At 29.0% G+C, this 17,532-nt stretch overlaps 3 protein-coding genes across 5 annotated transcripts; 1 reads left to right on the plus strand and 2 right to left on the minus strand.

The window, feature by feature from the left end:
- Positions 1 to 958: 958 nt before the first annotated feature.
- LOC123298582 (N(6)-adenine-specific methyltransferase METTL4) lies at positions 959 to 3,865 on the minus strand. Its single transcript, XM_044880638.1, has 4 exons — positions 3,629 to 3,865; positions 2,950 to 3,302; positions 1,527 to 1,701; positions 959 to 1,431 (listed from the first exon to the last, which is right to left on the minus strand). The coding sequence occupies exons 1-4, from the start codon at positions 3,863 to 3,865 to the stop codon at positions 1,120 to 1,122; spliced, it is 1,077 nt and encodes a 358-aa protein (XP_044736573.1). The 3' UTR covers positions 959 to 1,119.
- Positions 3,866 to 5,595: 1,730 nt separating this feature from the next.
- On the minus strand, positions 5,596 to 8,285 carry LOC123298573 (tRNA pseudouridine synthase A). 2 transcript variants are annotated; one of them, XM_044880627.1, is made up of 5 exons: positions 8,159 to 8,285; positions 7,887 to 8,091; positions 7,077 to 7,243; positions 6,634 to 7,014; positions 5,596 to 6,050 (listed from the first exon to the last, which is right to left on the minus strand). In XM_044880627.1, exons 1-5 carry the CDS (start codon positions 8,247 to 8,249, stop codon positions 5,617 to 5,619), a joined length of 1,278 nt encoding a protein of 425 aa, XP_044736562.1. In that variant the 5' UTR covers positions 8,250 to 8,285; the 3' UTR covers positions 5,596 to 5,616. The 2 variants fall into 2 exon arrangements, with proteins under 2 accessions (XP_044736562.1, XP_044736563.1); XM_044880628.1 differs by having other exon boundaries at positions 7,887 to 8,084; positions 8,159 to 8,276.
- Positions 8,286 to 8,808: 523 nt separating this feature from the next.
- LOC123298563 (SURP and G-patch domain-containing protein 1) lies at positions 8,809 to 15,427 on the plus strand. Of its 2 annotated transcripts, XM_044880605.1 has the most exons (8): positions 8,809 to 9,155; positions 9,227 to 9,439; positions 10,187 to 10,845; positions 11,653 to 11,892; positions 13,121 to 13,241; positions 13,435 to 14,418; positions 14,501 to 14,627; positions 15,374 to 15,427. In XM_044880605.1, the coding sequence occupies exons 1-8, from the start codon at positions 8,935 to 8,937 to the stop codon at positions 15,398 to 15,400; spliced, it is 2,592 nt and encodes an 863-aa protein (XP_044736540.1). In that variant the 5' UTR covers positions 8,809 to 8,934; the 3' UTR covers positions 15,401 to 15,427. The 2 variants fall into 2 exon arrangements, with proteins under 2 accessions (XP_044736540.1, XP_044736541.1); XM_044880606.1 differs by lacking the exon at positions 9,227 to 9,439.
- Positions 15,428 to 17,532: the final 2,105 nt, after the last annotated feature.

Below are 17,532 nucleotides of genomic sequence, written 5' to 3' on the forward strand. Positions count from 1 at the left end.
ATATCGTTCAGTGATAAATAATGTTGAAGAGGTCTTACGTCCAGTAGTTTCAAACATTTCACCAAGATTTGATTTGTTATGCAATAAAAAACAGGCACATCCATCTCATTAAATTTTTAACTTATACTTTAATTTAATATTTACCACGCAACTACTTGAATATATTCGAGAGAATCAAGACGGTCAGAATCCACTTTTATTTTTGAAACTATAATAAATACAATTTTAGAATTTTTTGTGCAATTTTGAATTTTAGATTTTTGTATGTTTCAAAACGAATTCTAAACTTATATATTTTCATATGTATATGTATATTGTTACCTAATAAATAAATTATCAAAAAATATTAATTTATTTTTCTTTTATATTTGTATATGGGGTCGTCAAGAAACTCGCAATCATAAATGGGGTCGTGAATTACAAAAGTTTAAGAAGCCCTGCCCTAGACCATTGAGCCGATGTTTAAAATGCATCTAAATATAATATAAGCGCTCAAAACATTTCATATCCTTAAATTTTCTAATTCAAAAATTTAAGACTAGATTACGTAGGTTATTAAATTTTGCCAACTTATATCTTTTATGATCTGTTTGTAAAATCTAAACTATAATTAAATACTAAAACGCAGACTTTGTTCAGAATGGCTTTGAAAATGAAACAGTCAGATACTGGTCTGGAATTTCAGAAGTCGTGAGGTCGATTCCTCACGATTTGTAAATTTTTTCACTTCAGATATTGATATCACGGATCTATCAATTGTACAGACACTTTACGTACATGTCAAAATAAGTAAAAGCTAAAACTTTAGTACATATAATTTTATAAGCGCCCTTACTAACAATGTATAAATGGCATAAAGGTTACAGATGGTCATTCATTTTTTGTTACTTATGACGCCTTTTTAATGGAAATACCTAGGTATTTATAATACAAAATTATTCACCTAAGAATGGGGGGATGTTGAAATATTATTTGAATTATCTGGATATATTTTTTTTTTAAATTAGTAGATATTTTTCCGAAAATTACCTGAGTAGATATTTAAATATAAAAGGAACAAATAATACAGGAGCTCATAATACCACCTTTACCATATAAAATAAAATTTTAATAATATTTTTAAGACTTACACGTAACAAATAAGCTTTCATGTTGAAAGCGGCATACCTCTAATCCCCAACTTGTCCAATTTGGTAAAAGATATCGAGCAAAAATTTCCAAACATTTAGAATTTTCTTGAATAAATTCTTTGAAAATTTCTGTTAATGGTGGTTTGTGTGAATGTAAAGCACTTGGAATACTTACTATTATTCTTTTATTCAATGAAAATTGCTGATCAGATAAAACATTTATACCAATAACAATTTGTTCAAAAGGCTGTTTTCCCGACGGTGGGCTAAACTGGCAAACTGGTTGACCAGATTTTGTTACCTAAAAATTATTTTTAACTTAGTTATAATTTAAAGATAAAATTTTTCTTAAATGATAGGATAAAAAATACTAGTTAACTTAGACTAATTAATTACCTTTAGCCAATAATATTTCGTTAAAAATTTAATATTCCATTTAGGAAAAAAATCATTTAAGATAGCATTTAAATGGTTTGGTGAATTTGTACACCACACAACGACTAATCCATTTTTTGCCAATAATTTTTTTATAGGAAGATCTTTCAACTCTTCGTCAAACAACATTGTGTAACTGAAATAATTTAATTGTTCAAAAACCAGTAGCAATAAAATTTGTTTAGGTATATACAAGTTTAATTTTTAACCAAAAAAATTTATTTGATCTCCCTCTGTAAATATTAAATTAGGTATGGAGGAAATCCAAACATTCAATTGGGTGTTAGTATTCATAAGGAATTATTAGTTGTGTTATTTTGTATTTATTGTAATAAGATAAAGAAATTGTTCAAAAGCAAATAGGACCTAAAACCATGCATCTTACATTGGGTGTAATTTGTACTAGCTAATTATGGATACACGAAGATAGATCGAGATAGAAAAGACTAGTTTTTGCAAAGAAACAATCGTAAAGACTGATGATGAACGAATGGAGTATAGTACAGACGAAAATCTGCATAGTAACAGAGATAACAAGAAAAAATAATGACAAACCGGGTATGTCAAATATTGCCTGGATACACACTTAACACTTCACTGTACAGAATCAACGTTACAACGCCTTCAATGTTATTATGACAGGCCACAGATATGTGAGAGAAAAAGGGGAAGCGAGCAAACTGGCAAGGCTAGAAGCGGAAAAGGGGCTTTATAGAATTTATAGGATCATCGCAACCGTCTGGAAAACAATATGGAGGAAATTATACAATAAAAATGGGGAATTGGTATTGATTACTTACATTTTATATGGTATTTCATTAAATTATACTATTCTACGGCTTTTTATTAGAAAACTTAATAATAACGTGTGTAAATTCTGTGTTGTAAATTCATTTTTCTAAAGTGTAAATTATACATTGAACTGTCACCAATTGACAGATCACGTACTTATACGTCATCAACAGGGAGCGCCAAAAAACTGCGTTTAAATATCTCAAAATTATAATGTATTTTAAATATTTGTTTACACTTAAATACAGCATTTTTAAGCAGTATTTATATTTTTTACTTTATTATAAGGGTGTAAACAATGAATTAAAAATATAAAAAAAATACATGAATATTCCCTATTTCATCAATTTGCATACCGAAGAAGATCAAAATAGAGCAAGTATGTTAATAACGATGTATTCTGTTGATTTAGAAAAGTACTTTTTTGATTAATGTATCCATATACGTCCTGATTTAACTAAGATATTAAAGAACTAAAAATGGTTTTTAATAATAGCCTACGAGCACAAAATTTCTTAATCCGCCTTTGAAGTAAATTTTTATGAACTGACTGATTTTTTATTGAACTGAATCACGATTTAAAAAAACTTACCTATGTGAGGCAACTTGTGATTTTTTTCGACGAATATATTTATTTCTCCAAGGGGGATCCATTAAAATAATATTAAACAGATCATTTGTTTCCCAATGTAACATTTCTTTTACATCTTTACAATAGAAAAGTGTTTTTGGTGGAAAAATATAATTTTTATCATGCCGATTCATTTTAATTGGCGATAAACTATCATTTCCAGCAACCATATTTAAAAAATGATCACCAGCCGACAAAGTATAACATTCTTGTGCAGTTTTTAATGCATCTTCATTAGCTATATCTGTAGTGCTTTTTTCAAAAATGTTGGCATCCTTTGATATTAAATTATACAAATTCTGTACATCTCGTATCTAAAAGAATACTCCAATGTTTAATTTACTAGTAATTATGAACTTTAAAGCCGGGATATACAAGGAGCGACGTTATAGTAATTGTTAACGTATTTCATTATACAGAAAAGTGACACAGTGATAAAAGCTCTGGTTGAAAGTTTAAGTAACTAAGTAAAATGTCACTGAGAACTGAGCAAGTTTTTCTGAGACCAAACTGTTTGTGGAGGCAGAGCCAGGGGATATTATAATCATTGAATATTACAATCAATCTTCTTTAATCGAGTATCGCTTTTACTATAACAAATTTCCTGTGTAGCCCGGCATTGATTTTTTTTGAAACAAACATCATTTTCAATACTTGTTTGATTTTCCGTTAGAGTAGCATGATTTCTTTTACGAACTTTAACAGACCCATTTGGCTTTTGATTTGTTCGTAAATATGCTGTATTTATTTCAAAAAGTTTATCTTTGTACTCATAATCGATGATTGTATCGTAGTATTTTGTTTGTTTATAAACATTTTTTATATATTCGGAATGTGATAGAATCCAACCATATTCATTTTCAAATAAAATACTCATTTTTATTTATAAGTTCAACATACAGATTCTTTTAATGTAAACTTTTATTTCTAAATGATTTAAAATTAGAGGGTTTGAAAATCAAAACAAAACAACTTAACCTAACATTCAATTCAAATACTTATCAATAACAGACTTATATTATAATATATAACAGACATATATAATATTAGTTCAATAGGGTATTCCACTATTTTTGAAAAAATAATTCAAAATGTTGATTTTGCTAATAAAAAGACACCAAAAATTTATTTCGGAAAAATACACACCTTTTCTTGCCAAAAACTTAAATTAAATTTTAAAAACGCGAGCATCCAATTTGATGACGTAATATGGGTATCACTACACGAAATAACACAAATAACTTTGACAGATATATTCATAGACATCTGATTATAATAAATATAAATACTTATTATCTATGTATATATTATACGCAGCTGTCTACACTGAACTAATTGATGGTCTATGACTCATACCGCTATGGCATCACAGCAGGGCTTACCCGCGTTTTAGGTCACGTGATATACAATTTAAAACTCGAAATCAGAATATTTAAGTATATTTTTACATAAATTTTAACTTTTCTCAAATTTCATGATTTATTTTTGACTAACGATAATACTCTATTATTCAATTCGTGACTCCAAAATACTAAGCTGACTTCTACTGAATTAAATATGAAATGAAGAGGAGGGTATAAATATTACTTTAGAACATATAATTAAATGATATCTACTGGAGTTTAACCTTCGTTTCTCAGATCACGTCTATAACGGAGGCCATCCACATCATTATTTTTAATATTTATTTATTTTTTAAACTACATCCGAATATATAATTAATTTTATGTTGTGGGTGGAGTCGGTTACTTCGTTCTTATCCAAGCGACGACAGTGTGATCAATTTACCGCCCCAACTATTTTTTTCCACACTGCCGCTGACTGAATTCGAATCCACAACCTTCCAGTCAGGAGCCAAAGCAAGTAAAGTCGCATCAGCTCGCTCGGCTACTGAGTCGGCTATATAATTAAATGATATAAAAAGGGAATTTGACTAATTGACTTACGAATTAGAGTTAAGAATGATATAAAATCGAATATATGTTCTAGACTTTTTTGTTTATTTATACCACAGAGATCGGTGTTAATACCTTCTTCAACCGTCATTAAAAAGCCACATATAGTTTCTTGGAGTCGCGAATAAACCTTTTCCTCGAAGCAGTACTGCAGTACACATCGGTAGCTCCTGTTTTGAAAGTTCGCTTAAAATAAATACATACATATAATTTTTTTAAAACCTCAAGTTTTTTTTTCAAATTTAAATTAAGATTTGCAGAATTAAATTTATCAATATTGATAATTTATCAATATTGATAATTTATCAATATTAATCATTTAATTTCTAACCGGCTAACTATACGCTGGAAAATGACCTATTAATTACAGGAAAAATAATTATTCCTACTTATAAAATTATATTTCTAAATTTCCCCAAACGATTACCAAATGAATAAAATTAGTTTTAATGAAAAAAAAAAAAAAAACTTTATCTGTCAAGTATATGGTGGTTTTTCACTTGCCATCAAGAGTCCCATCTATAGCATGGTTGCCAGAAAAATATTCAGCAAGTAGCCTCATTTCGTGTTTTTTTTTTTTATAGAGAGGTTTTTTTTTTTGGTGTTGTGTTTTATGGTACAGAAAAGGCCATTAAGAAACCATAAATAATAATAAACATTAAAAAATTATTTATTAATTACTATTTTTACAGTTAATATTTTCATCATCAGACAATTGTTGATCTTCATCTTCATTCTTCTCTCTATTATCATCATTACGCACCGCGTACGTATGGTATGGTAAAGTTTCTAACCATGAGTACATACTGTTTTCTTTAATTTCAGTGCTAATTATATTTGGATAAATATAATTTTCTTTAAACTCTTGGATTTGCTGTTCAACTTCTTTCCAATCTAATGTGTCATGCATACCATCCTTTCCGTACCGTTCATTATACCTGTCATAATGTACTTGATCCAAAACTAAACCTAGGCCAGGTGCCATTGGTATGTCTATTCGATCTTCACTCCACGATCGTTCAATTGTTTCATTTGTTGTTAAACCACGAATTACAGCTAACGCTAAGCCAATCATTTTTCGAATTTGATGTAACATAAAACTTTGACCTGAAATAATTATTTTTAGTTCAATTTTTTTTAAGAATAATTTTTACCCATTCTCGTCACTTTTCCGTAAAGACCTTTAAAACACAATATCATGAAAAAGACGCAAGTTTTTTTTTTTAATGATTGTTTGTTGAGTTAACAACAATTGAACATGATAAAACCAACTGAGCCAATCAGAAATTAGTGGGTTTCTAACAGAAGGTAGCGCTTTAAGCGCAAGGCCTACGAATAAGAAACGGATTAAGCAATAGGCAGAGTAGGCAGCTGCTTAGAAGCCCTTCACGCACACAAAAGAAATTAAAAATATTTCATAGAGAAAATGTAATTGAAATTGGATAATTTTGGGGGACGGTTAAACATTTTTTTTTAAATTTGTAGTCTAAATGTCCAAAATTTAAACAGAACGATAAATTTGAAAAAATTATTTCCTGGTTTCTAGAAGAAAAACTATCATATTTCAAATACGTGCAAAATTCCCAAAGTAAATACAATGATCCTACTGAGTTAGATGTTTAAGTGAATTCGCAATAGAATTTTCTAATTTCAGGTGCTAAATTATCCTTTTGATTAAAAATATACAAACCTTTGACATGAATAACAGAAAATTCTGCACCTTCTTTAACAAACGGTTTGCTACATTCAAAAGATATAATGTAACGATTTGCACTGGGATCCCGAAATTTTTTCTTTGACGTAAAATTATGGAAATTTTTAGTACCAATAAATAAACTTAATGTCTCGTTCACTTTAGATAACACATCTTCTGTAATTCTATACTTAGAACAATCTTCTACTGTCATTTTATTATCGATTGAAGCAAACGAAAACGTTGGTAATACGTAAATATATGATCTTGCATCACATTGAGATTTACTATTAAAACCTTTCGTTACACGTTTTAAATCAAATACACGAATATCTGCTGGTAGATTTTCATTGACTTTTTGAACATCGATATTTTCAGCTAAAATGGCAATATTGTGTTAAATTGATATTTTAAACAATATAATTTAATAAAAACCTTACGTAATTTAAGAGATACAACTTGCCTCGCTGCAGAGACTCCTTTATCAGTTCTAGCAGCACGTTGAAATTGAATTGTTTGCATTTGATTAAAAGCTTCTTCAGTTATAAATTTTGTTTTGTATAGAGCATTTATTAACTCTTCTTCTATTGTTTGCATTCCAGGATTTCTGAAAATATTTATAGTACAAAGAAATTTAATATTATACCCATCTTTAGGAAGAAACTATCTAAATTTGTTTGCCTCAATATGAATATGAATTTTGCGGGGAGCCAATTTCGCGATTAACAGCCGAATGAGCTTAGTAGAGGTACCAGTTCTAGGCTTAACAATGATGTTTCTGAATGAAATTTAAAAATTACTTATTGTTGTTGTTTAATTATAATTATGCATACGATATTTACATCATGGTCTATTCGATTATTTTTGATGTAATATGCTACATACAGGCGTAAACTAAATATTGACAAATATCTTGTCTAGTAATCTTAATTAAAGAGAATTGAAAAAAATACACTCGAACCAGGACTTCTTGGATTCAAGATATTTGTCAATATTTAGTTTACGCCTGTATGTAGCATATTACATCAAAAATAATCGAATAGACCATAAGTGGATAAACAAATTAAAAAAAAAAATTCATTGAGTTGAAAAAATTGCATTCGTGTCTAGAACTCGAATATCCTAATTGGTAGGGCGCTTGACATGAATCCAAGAAGTACGGGTTCGATTCCTGGTTCGAATGTATTTTTTTCAATTTTCTTTAATTGAAATTTAAAAAGTTTGAGAACCATTCATATAAAATAATATACCTTTGCATTCCAAAATAATTGACACCAGAATATGCAATTAACATTGCATACTTTCGCCGTTTAATCCTTTCAAAATCACCACAAACTTTTTTTTCATTTGATTCGTCAGAGTTAACTCTCTCTTCCCATTTTCGTTTTTTTATTCGACCATCGTATTTTGGTTTTTTTACTTCTATTGTAGCCGAATCTGTCATTTTTCTTAAAACTGTGATTTTTTAAAATTAGTTAGCTGACTCACTAAACATACAATTAACCAATAAGAATCTACTTACAATTATATTGTAAATTCGATCTAAAAAAGCTAATTAAATTAATCGAAGTAAAATGCACATGGGGATTAAAAATTATTTTGTTCATAAACATTTGACAACTTTTTTATAGGTTAATTTACACGCTTTGCCATCTCAAACATGGAATATTTCAGGTAAACTGAACATAGAAAAATATATAACCACAGACTATACAGAAATAAGTCTGTTATCATGATTACGATCACCAGAGAACATATATTTTTTTCTTTAGGGTAAAACACACACAGAATTCGCTAAACATTTAAATTTTCCCGCAATTGAGAGTGCGAACAGCCGCAGCTAATCAAAAGCAGGCATATTGCTTGAGACAATCTAAAACCATGGATATAGAAATATAAAAATCTAAAACACACGAAATATTATCGTTATATTTGAATTTCCCGCAAATGAGAGCTGCAGCCAGTCAAAAGAAGGCACATTGCTTCCCCCCTGAGTGATACACCCCCCTCGTCTAAAGTAGGACTTTATACTACATCCCTACTATACTTACCAGCAGGATCCGTGAAATAACCCGATTCCGTCTATATTTGGTATTCGTCTGTAGTTTGCTATTAAATTATTTCATAGAGACGTTTTATTGTAATCACAGACTTTATAAAGCTGCCAATCTATCTTCCATGGTTGTAAATTGTAATGCTCTGTCAAAAATTATTAAAATATGCATTTGCTTAGCAATATTAGATATTAAAATTAGTATAAACAACAAAAATAAAAGGTAAATTATTTTACATGTAAAAATGCAACGTAAAGGTGTTGTTGATTTCACAACAACGCGAACTTCAAGAATTGATAGATTCGCACAAATGTCAAAAGTTGAACAAGTAATCGAACAAAAGAAACGTGAAATACAAGCAAGATTACAAAAAAGTGGGCAAAGTGAAATAATCACCGAAAGTCATTCATCTCCGAACAATAATTCTCAAACTGCTGTTAATCAACAACCAGTTAAAACATCGAGGTATATTTTTATTTTACAACAAATGTTATACGTTTTAAAAATTCAATCAAATTGTTACGTACTTTTTTTAGTACTAGTGAATCGGAGAAATCTGTAAAAAATGCAACAAATTCGTGTATAAATATTTTTTCAAATGATGGATCTTTCCTGGATCAATTCAAACAGTTAAATAAGGAGGGTACATCAACATCGTCATGCATTAATAATAAAAAGAAATCTAAAACGGAAAAAAATGATAACGAAAATTATAGCCATTTCGATAAGCATGATGAAAAAAAGAATAGGTATATACATATACGTATGCTTTTATATGTGAATCTTAATTTTTAAATATTAGTTAAAGTCCAACTCAGGCTAAATTTGTCGAAACCAGTCTAAATTTATATAAATTCTATTTGTACATATGATAATGAAACAAAATTAAATTTGTGAAAGGTGTGGTTTTTTCTATAGGATATGCCAAATCCCATTTATTATATTATTTATATTTCGTTTATTATCTCGAAACGATATATTTCGACTAGTAAGTAAGATTAATTTTTTGAATTTTATTTAGTTTTTAAGACAATACTTTTTGTTTCTAATACTTTGTTTGTTACTTTATAAAGAATAGCGATACAATGAAATATAAATTTTCCTCTGTTTTACGAACTATGAACATGGAAAAGTATTAGAAACCGTTTTGCGTATAGACGGTTTATGAAGAATGTTATTAGAACGTTCTGATATTACAAACCAGAAAAAACCCGCTATTTATTAACTTCCTGTGTTATGGTTCTTACGATCTTATAAAATTTCGCATTCCACATTAGTAACTATCCCTATTTTGAGTATTCAAAAAAAACAGACTGTATTCGGGTATTCAATTTTTCCTGTTCAAATCGTCCAGTCTATAAGGTGGAACTCAATAATATTCCAAGACTCCAGTTGATGTATCCCGTTGATTAAAATGATCCAATTAATAATTTAAATTTTTTTTCACCGTGTGTACATACAAACTTTAAAATGTGTTTGTTATTTACAAATTCTAGTGATCGTTCAAAATCAAGTCGTTGGTCATCTAGTCGAGATAAAGACACCTATAACAATAATGGAAATTATTCGAATTATTCCAAGCAACAGAGATATCAAGAAAAACATTCAAGATTTGACCAATCTGCAATACCACCATTGATGAGCCAACATACTACTTATTCAAATCCCACAACAGTCTCATCAAATACATTAATATCCACCAATTATCCACTACCTTATTCGGGAACCTTAAATGTCCCTCCCCCATCACACATTCAACATTCTACAACACCACCTATTCAATTACAAAACATTCCACCACCTTTACCTATTCGTTTAAATGAAATTCCAAATCCAAAACCGTTAGAGATACAAAACATTCCACCTCCAGGTCAATTACACGATAAAAATTTAATAAATACTGAAGTTTTAAAAAATATCCCTCCACCAAATAAGTCAATACCACCGCCATGCCTAAATCCATCCAATTCAACAAAACCTGTGGACAATAATATTGTTAATATTAATGTTAGTTATCCTCCTCCAAATCCAAATTCATCAATTCCAATCGTGCCTCCACCAGTTCTAGCCACTCAAACAACTATGCCTCCACCAAGTGCACCTTTAACAACAATTTTACATCCTCAAGGACAATATTCAAGTAATACGCTATCAGGTAGGTTTCTTAACAAAAATATGAGAAACAAATCAAAAAAATTTTGTCGAATTATGACGCCTTCAAATTTTATACGAATCTAGTGAAACAATTAATGTTTCTCAGATTAAGAGACTATGTACAAAAATAACCTCATAAAAATTTCTCAAGCCCAACACCGATATTTCAATGGGGTACATACAATTAAAAAAATTTTGTAATCGTTTCAAAATATTAATATTATTTGAGTGCCGGGCAATTAGGACATCTCAGTTAATAAAAGACGACGAACTCGCTAAAAGTGCCACAAAGCTATGGTCTATAGAATACAACTATAGCTAAAAATCCAAGTTTACCCCTTGTGAATTTTAATTTATCCCTGATAAAATTATCCTAAGAAAGCCTGTAGTAAGTGTTGCCGCAAGACAAATAAAATCAGAGTGTAACAAAATCTACCCCTACCCTTTGAATTAATATATCGTACTCAAAATAACTTTTATTGGAAGGATGTTACAACGCGAGTATTTATGAAGTACTACTACTTTATTTTTTGAATTCCATGGTTAAAAAGCCATTTCATTTATAAAATCTGTGAGACGATGTTAATTTTGGCAACGGAACTCTTCATATCAAATGATGTTCCATACATCAATTTATGCAGAATTTTATGTGAATTACTTTTGTAGATAGGCTAAAATTTTAAAATCATGCCTGGCTCTTAATAAAATTGTGGGAAGCCTTATAATATTCAAATACATTACTTTCGGCAAGTTTTTTTTTTATTAATTTATTTTTACATAATTCTTCAATATAATTTCAACAAATTAGGTGTAACACAAGCTACTATTCCTTCTTTAATGAGTCAACCAGTATTACCACCAGCTGGGATGAATGTTTGCATTCAACCACAAATAAATTTACCACCACCACCAATTGTGGCTTCAACATCCACATCTGTAATACCATCACTTTTAACACAACCTCCACCAAATACGCAAATTACAAATTCAATACCACCCATGACGGTACCACCTCCAAATATAATATCTTCAACCAAAAATAATTCAGGTAAATATCAATTTATATGTTATAATTTATTTATTTTAAAACAATGTTCTATTTATTGTGCTTTATAATTATTCTTTTGGCGCCTACAGAATTATGCCACGTAAACTAATACAATTATAGCCATGTTATGTGTTCCCATAAACATGAATGGGTAAATCCAGCTTTTTATAGCTCGTTTGTAGGCTAAAATTATTGAACTTTAACAAAAAATTAGAATAAAAAAAAAACAGTCGACACAAGGAAATGTAAACAAAAATTTTCTTATATTTAATGGTCTTAATTTAAGAAATATAAAACCTTGATTCAAGTTTTTTTTTCTTGGTACACAAATAGTTTTAAGAAAGAATAAAAACATAAATAATTAAATTATTTATAAAATAGAAATAAAAGAGACTCTATGAAACTATTTCAAACCGCCCCCTGAATGTTATTTGGATCATTACTGTCCAAAATTTTCTATCGTGTAGTTTTCGAGCTACGGGCGATCAAAGCTACACATATATTATAGCAAAGTATATGACTACTCTCTTCACATCAGTGTGTGTTACACACTTATATTACACACGATAGTCATATACTTAACTATAATATATGTGTAGCTATGATCGATCGTATCTCAAAAATTACTCGATAAAAAATTTGGTGGCCGTGAGAGCTTTTGATCAAAATTATCCGAAAAAATTTTGAGATTTTGAGATAATATGTACATTTATTTAGTTTTATTGGTATCATTCATGAGTATAAATCCAAGTTTTAAACTCTTTACAGTGTTATGAACATAATGAAAATTCTTAAAAGTCGACTGTAAAAATTATATCCAAAAAAATAAAGATGGTATTTTTGATCGATTAAATTATGATAATTTAAAATACCTACCTTTTAATAATTAGTCTTAAGTCTTCTTGAAAACAAACATGAGATCTTGATCATTTTCAACTTTGTCGAAATTATTTTGTTTATTTTATCTCTAAAGTAATTAAATGCTTTAAAGATAATTTTTAGAAATTCTAAAATTCATATAATTCTTCATAAATATTATTATAATCTGTAGGCGCCTTTATATTTTAGTAAAAGCACAAATTAAGAATGAATCGAATATCAAAATGAACTTTAACTTAATTTTTTTTAAATCATAAAAAATTCATTCAGACGTGTTTCAAACATTTTGTATATTACCATTCATTCTTAAAATTACATCTTTGAGAACACTGTTTGATCCGCTGTGAAGTCTGCCCCATAGGATCTGAAAGTTACGCCGCAATGAGCTCCGTCGCTCGCATGGTGGCGCAGTGTGGAACGAGCTTTGAGGATGCTGTTCGTCAACGAAGTCATCAAGATCCTAAAATGTGGTAACTACACACACACACACAAATTGTTGCAGCTGTGATATTCCCATTCAACCATCCGCATTTATATAAAATGAAAGCGTATTATATTAATTAATATAGTACACATATTTAATATATATTATATAACACCGATACAGTTGTACTTATTATAAATTGTAATTTAATATTATATACATTATTTACCATGTTCTAGGTTCATTTATGATAAAAATTCATCTGCTTATCGTCAATATCAGGAGTTAGTGAATCAATTCAAAGCTGAGTTCAATCAATCCAATGACAATACTGAATATAAACCAGAAGATTTATATGAATCAGATAACTTATCAAATACTGATGATCGAAGCAACAATGACAGTGAAGATTTGAAAAAGGATATTAGATATCCTTTAAAGGATCCTAATGAAATTAAAAAAGAAATACCATCTTCCTCTTATTCATATAATTCTAATTTTAGTACATCTATTAAAAATGAATCTCAAATTAAAGAAGAATCTGATAGTGATTCTGATAATGAATCCAGTAAACGTCGAAAACGACGAAGAAAAAGTAGATGGGGAAATCAATCAACAGATGTGCCACCGCCAGTTATTTCCCTTCCACCACAAGTAGCACCTATAAAAAATAACATTGTTACTGGAAAAGATTCCATGATGTTAACAAAAGTAACACGAAGCGATCCTGCATTACTTCAGTATGCTGTAAATACATTTGGTACCGCAAATTTATCTGAAGAAGATTGGCAAAAGGCTGAAGATCATTATAAGATAAATTTGCTATATCAAGATATGTTACGAAAGCGACAAGAATTGGAACGATTACAAAAAGCTGGTAAATTTAAGTATGAATATGATTCTGATGAAGAAGTTGATGGTGGCACATGGGAACATAAAATTCGGATGCAAGAAATGGAAGCAACCAAATTATGGGCTTCTGAATTAACTAAAAAAGCTGAAGGGAAACATCACATAGGTGATTTTCTACCACCAGAAGAATTGCGTAAATTTTTAGAACAATCTACAGCAGCAAAAGAAGGTCGCGAACCTGATTTATCAGATTATAAAGAATATAAATTAAAATCTGATAATATTGGGTTCAAAATGTTACAAAAGCTTGGATGGTCAGAAGGTCAAGGATTAGGAGTAGAAGGTTCTGGTATTATCGAACCTGTTAATAAGTAATTTTTATTTACAATATTTGTTTGTTATTTACTTAGACAATATTGTAATAAATTTTAATAAAAAAATTTAACTTCTCAGAGCATCTCAACGAGAAACAAATCAAGGACTAGGACTTACTACCGGTGAAATAAAAGGAAATGATGATGAATATGATGCTTATCGAAAAAGAATGATGTTAGCATATCGGTTTAGACCAAATCCTTTGGTAAAGAGTTTTGTTTTGTTTTTTCTTCAATCTGATGCCTCAAGATCTAATAATTAGCTTTAAATTGAATTGAATTTTATACCCTGCTTATATTTAATATATTAGAAGTATTGATGGTAGAAATTTTGGTGGTAGAAAATTTATAGGTTTCACTCGCCATAATGAAGCTATATTTAAAAACTTTTTTTCTAAAATCCAACACGTTGATCAGTATTTTTGTAACCTCATCCAGGGCTGCCAGAAAATTTCCATTCAAGTCGCTTCATCTATTCACAAAAGTATCAAAATATTCTGAAATATCGTCCAAACATTAGTTGAAAAATATTTTACTGGTGAAATTACAACTAAGTTTACTTATGATGTAAGTTTGTTTTTCAATCTTGAGAACGGCTATGTTTGCGGTTTTCCAAACATTAAATCGTACAAAACTCTTCCACTTAGTACTTATATAAAAATACGTAAAAAAACTTTTTTAAGCCATGGACTTTGAACGGCTCCAAAAATTGGCTTGACGCCTAGATTAATAAATCAAATACAAATTACGGTAACAGTTTCTAATTAGAATGTGTGCAATTTCATGACACTGCCTGCAGCATGCATGCAGGTGAATACCGTCAATTGATATCACACTAAGCTGATCAGCGCACGGGCGGATTTGGGTTTTAGAATAGAAGGACAAAATATTGTGGTCTATTATAAATTCATCAAAATAATATATAATAAAATAATCTTTTTTTCTGTTTTAGAATAATCCACGAAGGCCGTATTATTGAACTTACTATTTTGTGCTTATATACGTTATACAAATTAAATGTTTAATTATGTATTATTGATGATTAAATAAATAAGCTCTATTTCAATTAAATTGTGTAGATTATTATTAATGAATGGTATTTTTTAAGGGCTGTTCAAAAACTTGAAATTTTATTATGTTTAGATTAAAATCATAAATGCATTGCATTTCGAAAAAGGAAACTTTGGTTCAAATAATTTTTCTTACATGTATAACCACTATGGACTAAATTGTGTGTATTCATTTTGGCCGATGCGGCGTTCACGAAAAATAAACTTGGTTGATCATGTAGTCGAAAGTGTACGGTCTTCCCTGTCGTATTGCAGTCTAGATCGCACTCTTTGATTTTTTTTTATGAAAGATAATCATTTGTTGTCATTAAAAACTAAAGAACTTAAAACCTAAAAATATTTTTTTCTTTATTTTTTTGAAGGGGATCTCGCATTAAGTTGAAACATTATTATCTTACTACTTTAATATTTATGATTACTTAGAAAAAAAATTCTTATAACATTTAGTCAGAGATTTTTCAGTTTCGATATAGCAAAAATTGATTAAAAATTAATGGCAGCGTCTAATTGAACTGAGAGCTCAGTTAGTGATCCATATAATCATCATATACTTCTTGAAAATGAATAATTTTAGGCCATATCCCTTCCCTATATATTAGAAATATGAAAGTAAGGATGTTTGTTTGTTACGCTTTCTCTGAATGAAACTGTACAATAATATAGAGCATACATCAGAATAACACATAAGCTATCTTTTTTAAAGATATTTAAAAAAAATTCTGACATTTTACTGCTCCATCTATGATCATCATTTTGAATCATAAATTAAAGATTTTTGTAAAAATTTAAAAAAAGTAAATGTAAAACAATTCATGGCATCTTTTCTGAAATACTCAATGAATTATTACTATTTTATAATTTAAAAAAATTTAAAAATTTGCATTGATTTTAGCTGTGTAAAACAATCTCTTCGTGTGTTAAGGAAGGGGGGTAAGTGAGATCAAGAGAGGTTGAGGCTATAAAGCGCGGTGGTTTTTACTTTTAAGTCCAGTGATATCAACTTATCAAGCTAGTATTTATATAAAGCTTATTTCTGTACATAGAACGTCTTAAATTATTTTGTAGTATAAATGATATGTCCTCTATATAAGTTCACTACGAGTTATTCGGTCGCTTCGCTCCGTAATTTTAACTATAGAAACAAAGAATATTGCGTTATAGCTATTTTTTTTGAAAATAAAATACAGCTCATGTTACTCGTTGATAATGTAGCTTATATATTGGTGAAAAAATTTGAAATCAGTCCAGTAGTTTTTGAGTTTATCCATTACAAACAAGCAAAAAGAGTAGTTATATGATTAAATCTGTTAAAGTATATTCCTGTAGCTGTGGTTGTAACATAAGTCATGGAAGAGAGACTAGGCATAATGAACTTCTATATTCTACCTTCTCTGGTAGAAAGTTTTTTTGTCAGGTACTGTGAGTTTAGTGCGGATTCCGAAATCCAAACTGCTCGTTTCAGAATTTAACGAAAATCAACTAATAACAATTGAGTGGACAAATAAATATATAGCTCTAACGTAATTGTTTGCTTTTTGCTATTAAGGCTTTTTATTTAAAAAATGATTCTTTTCTGTTTCGGACAGATGTAACAGAGAAAATGACATAGTTTTTTGACAACTGTCCGAAACAAAAGCAAATCGATGAAAAGGTCCATTATTACTGTTACCGAATTCGTACTTTTTCAGCAACATATATATATATTGAATTTTTTTTTTTTTTCGTTATAAAGGCTTAGATTTTAAAAAATTTCTATTTTCTTTAAAAAAAATATTTGAATTATTGTTTGAATAAAATAATTGTTAACTAAAACAATCTGAGCTTAATATTTTTTTATAACCATTTTTTTTAAAATTTTTTGTCGTTAAATTTGGTATTATATTACGGTATTGCACATTTAAATAAATTACATAAATAAGAATTATTAAATAAATAAAATAAAGATAAAAAACTGGAAATTTCTGTATGTTAAATAAAAACAAATGAATAGTTGGAAGAAAATAATGACAATAAATTAATAAATATCTCATGTGATCATCCT

The sequence above is a fragment of the Chrysoperla carnea genome, chromosome 4 (assembly GCF_905475395.1).
Source record: "Chrysoperla carnea chromosome 4, inChrCarn1.1, whole genome shotgun sequence".
NCBI classification, from domain to species: domain Eukaryota; kingdom Metazoa; phylum Arthropoda; class Insecta; order Neuroptera; family Chrysopidae; genus Chrysoperla; species Chrysoperla carnea.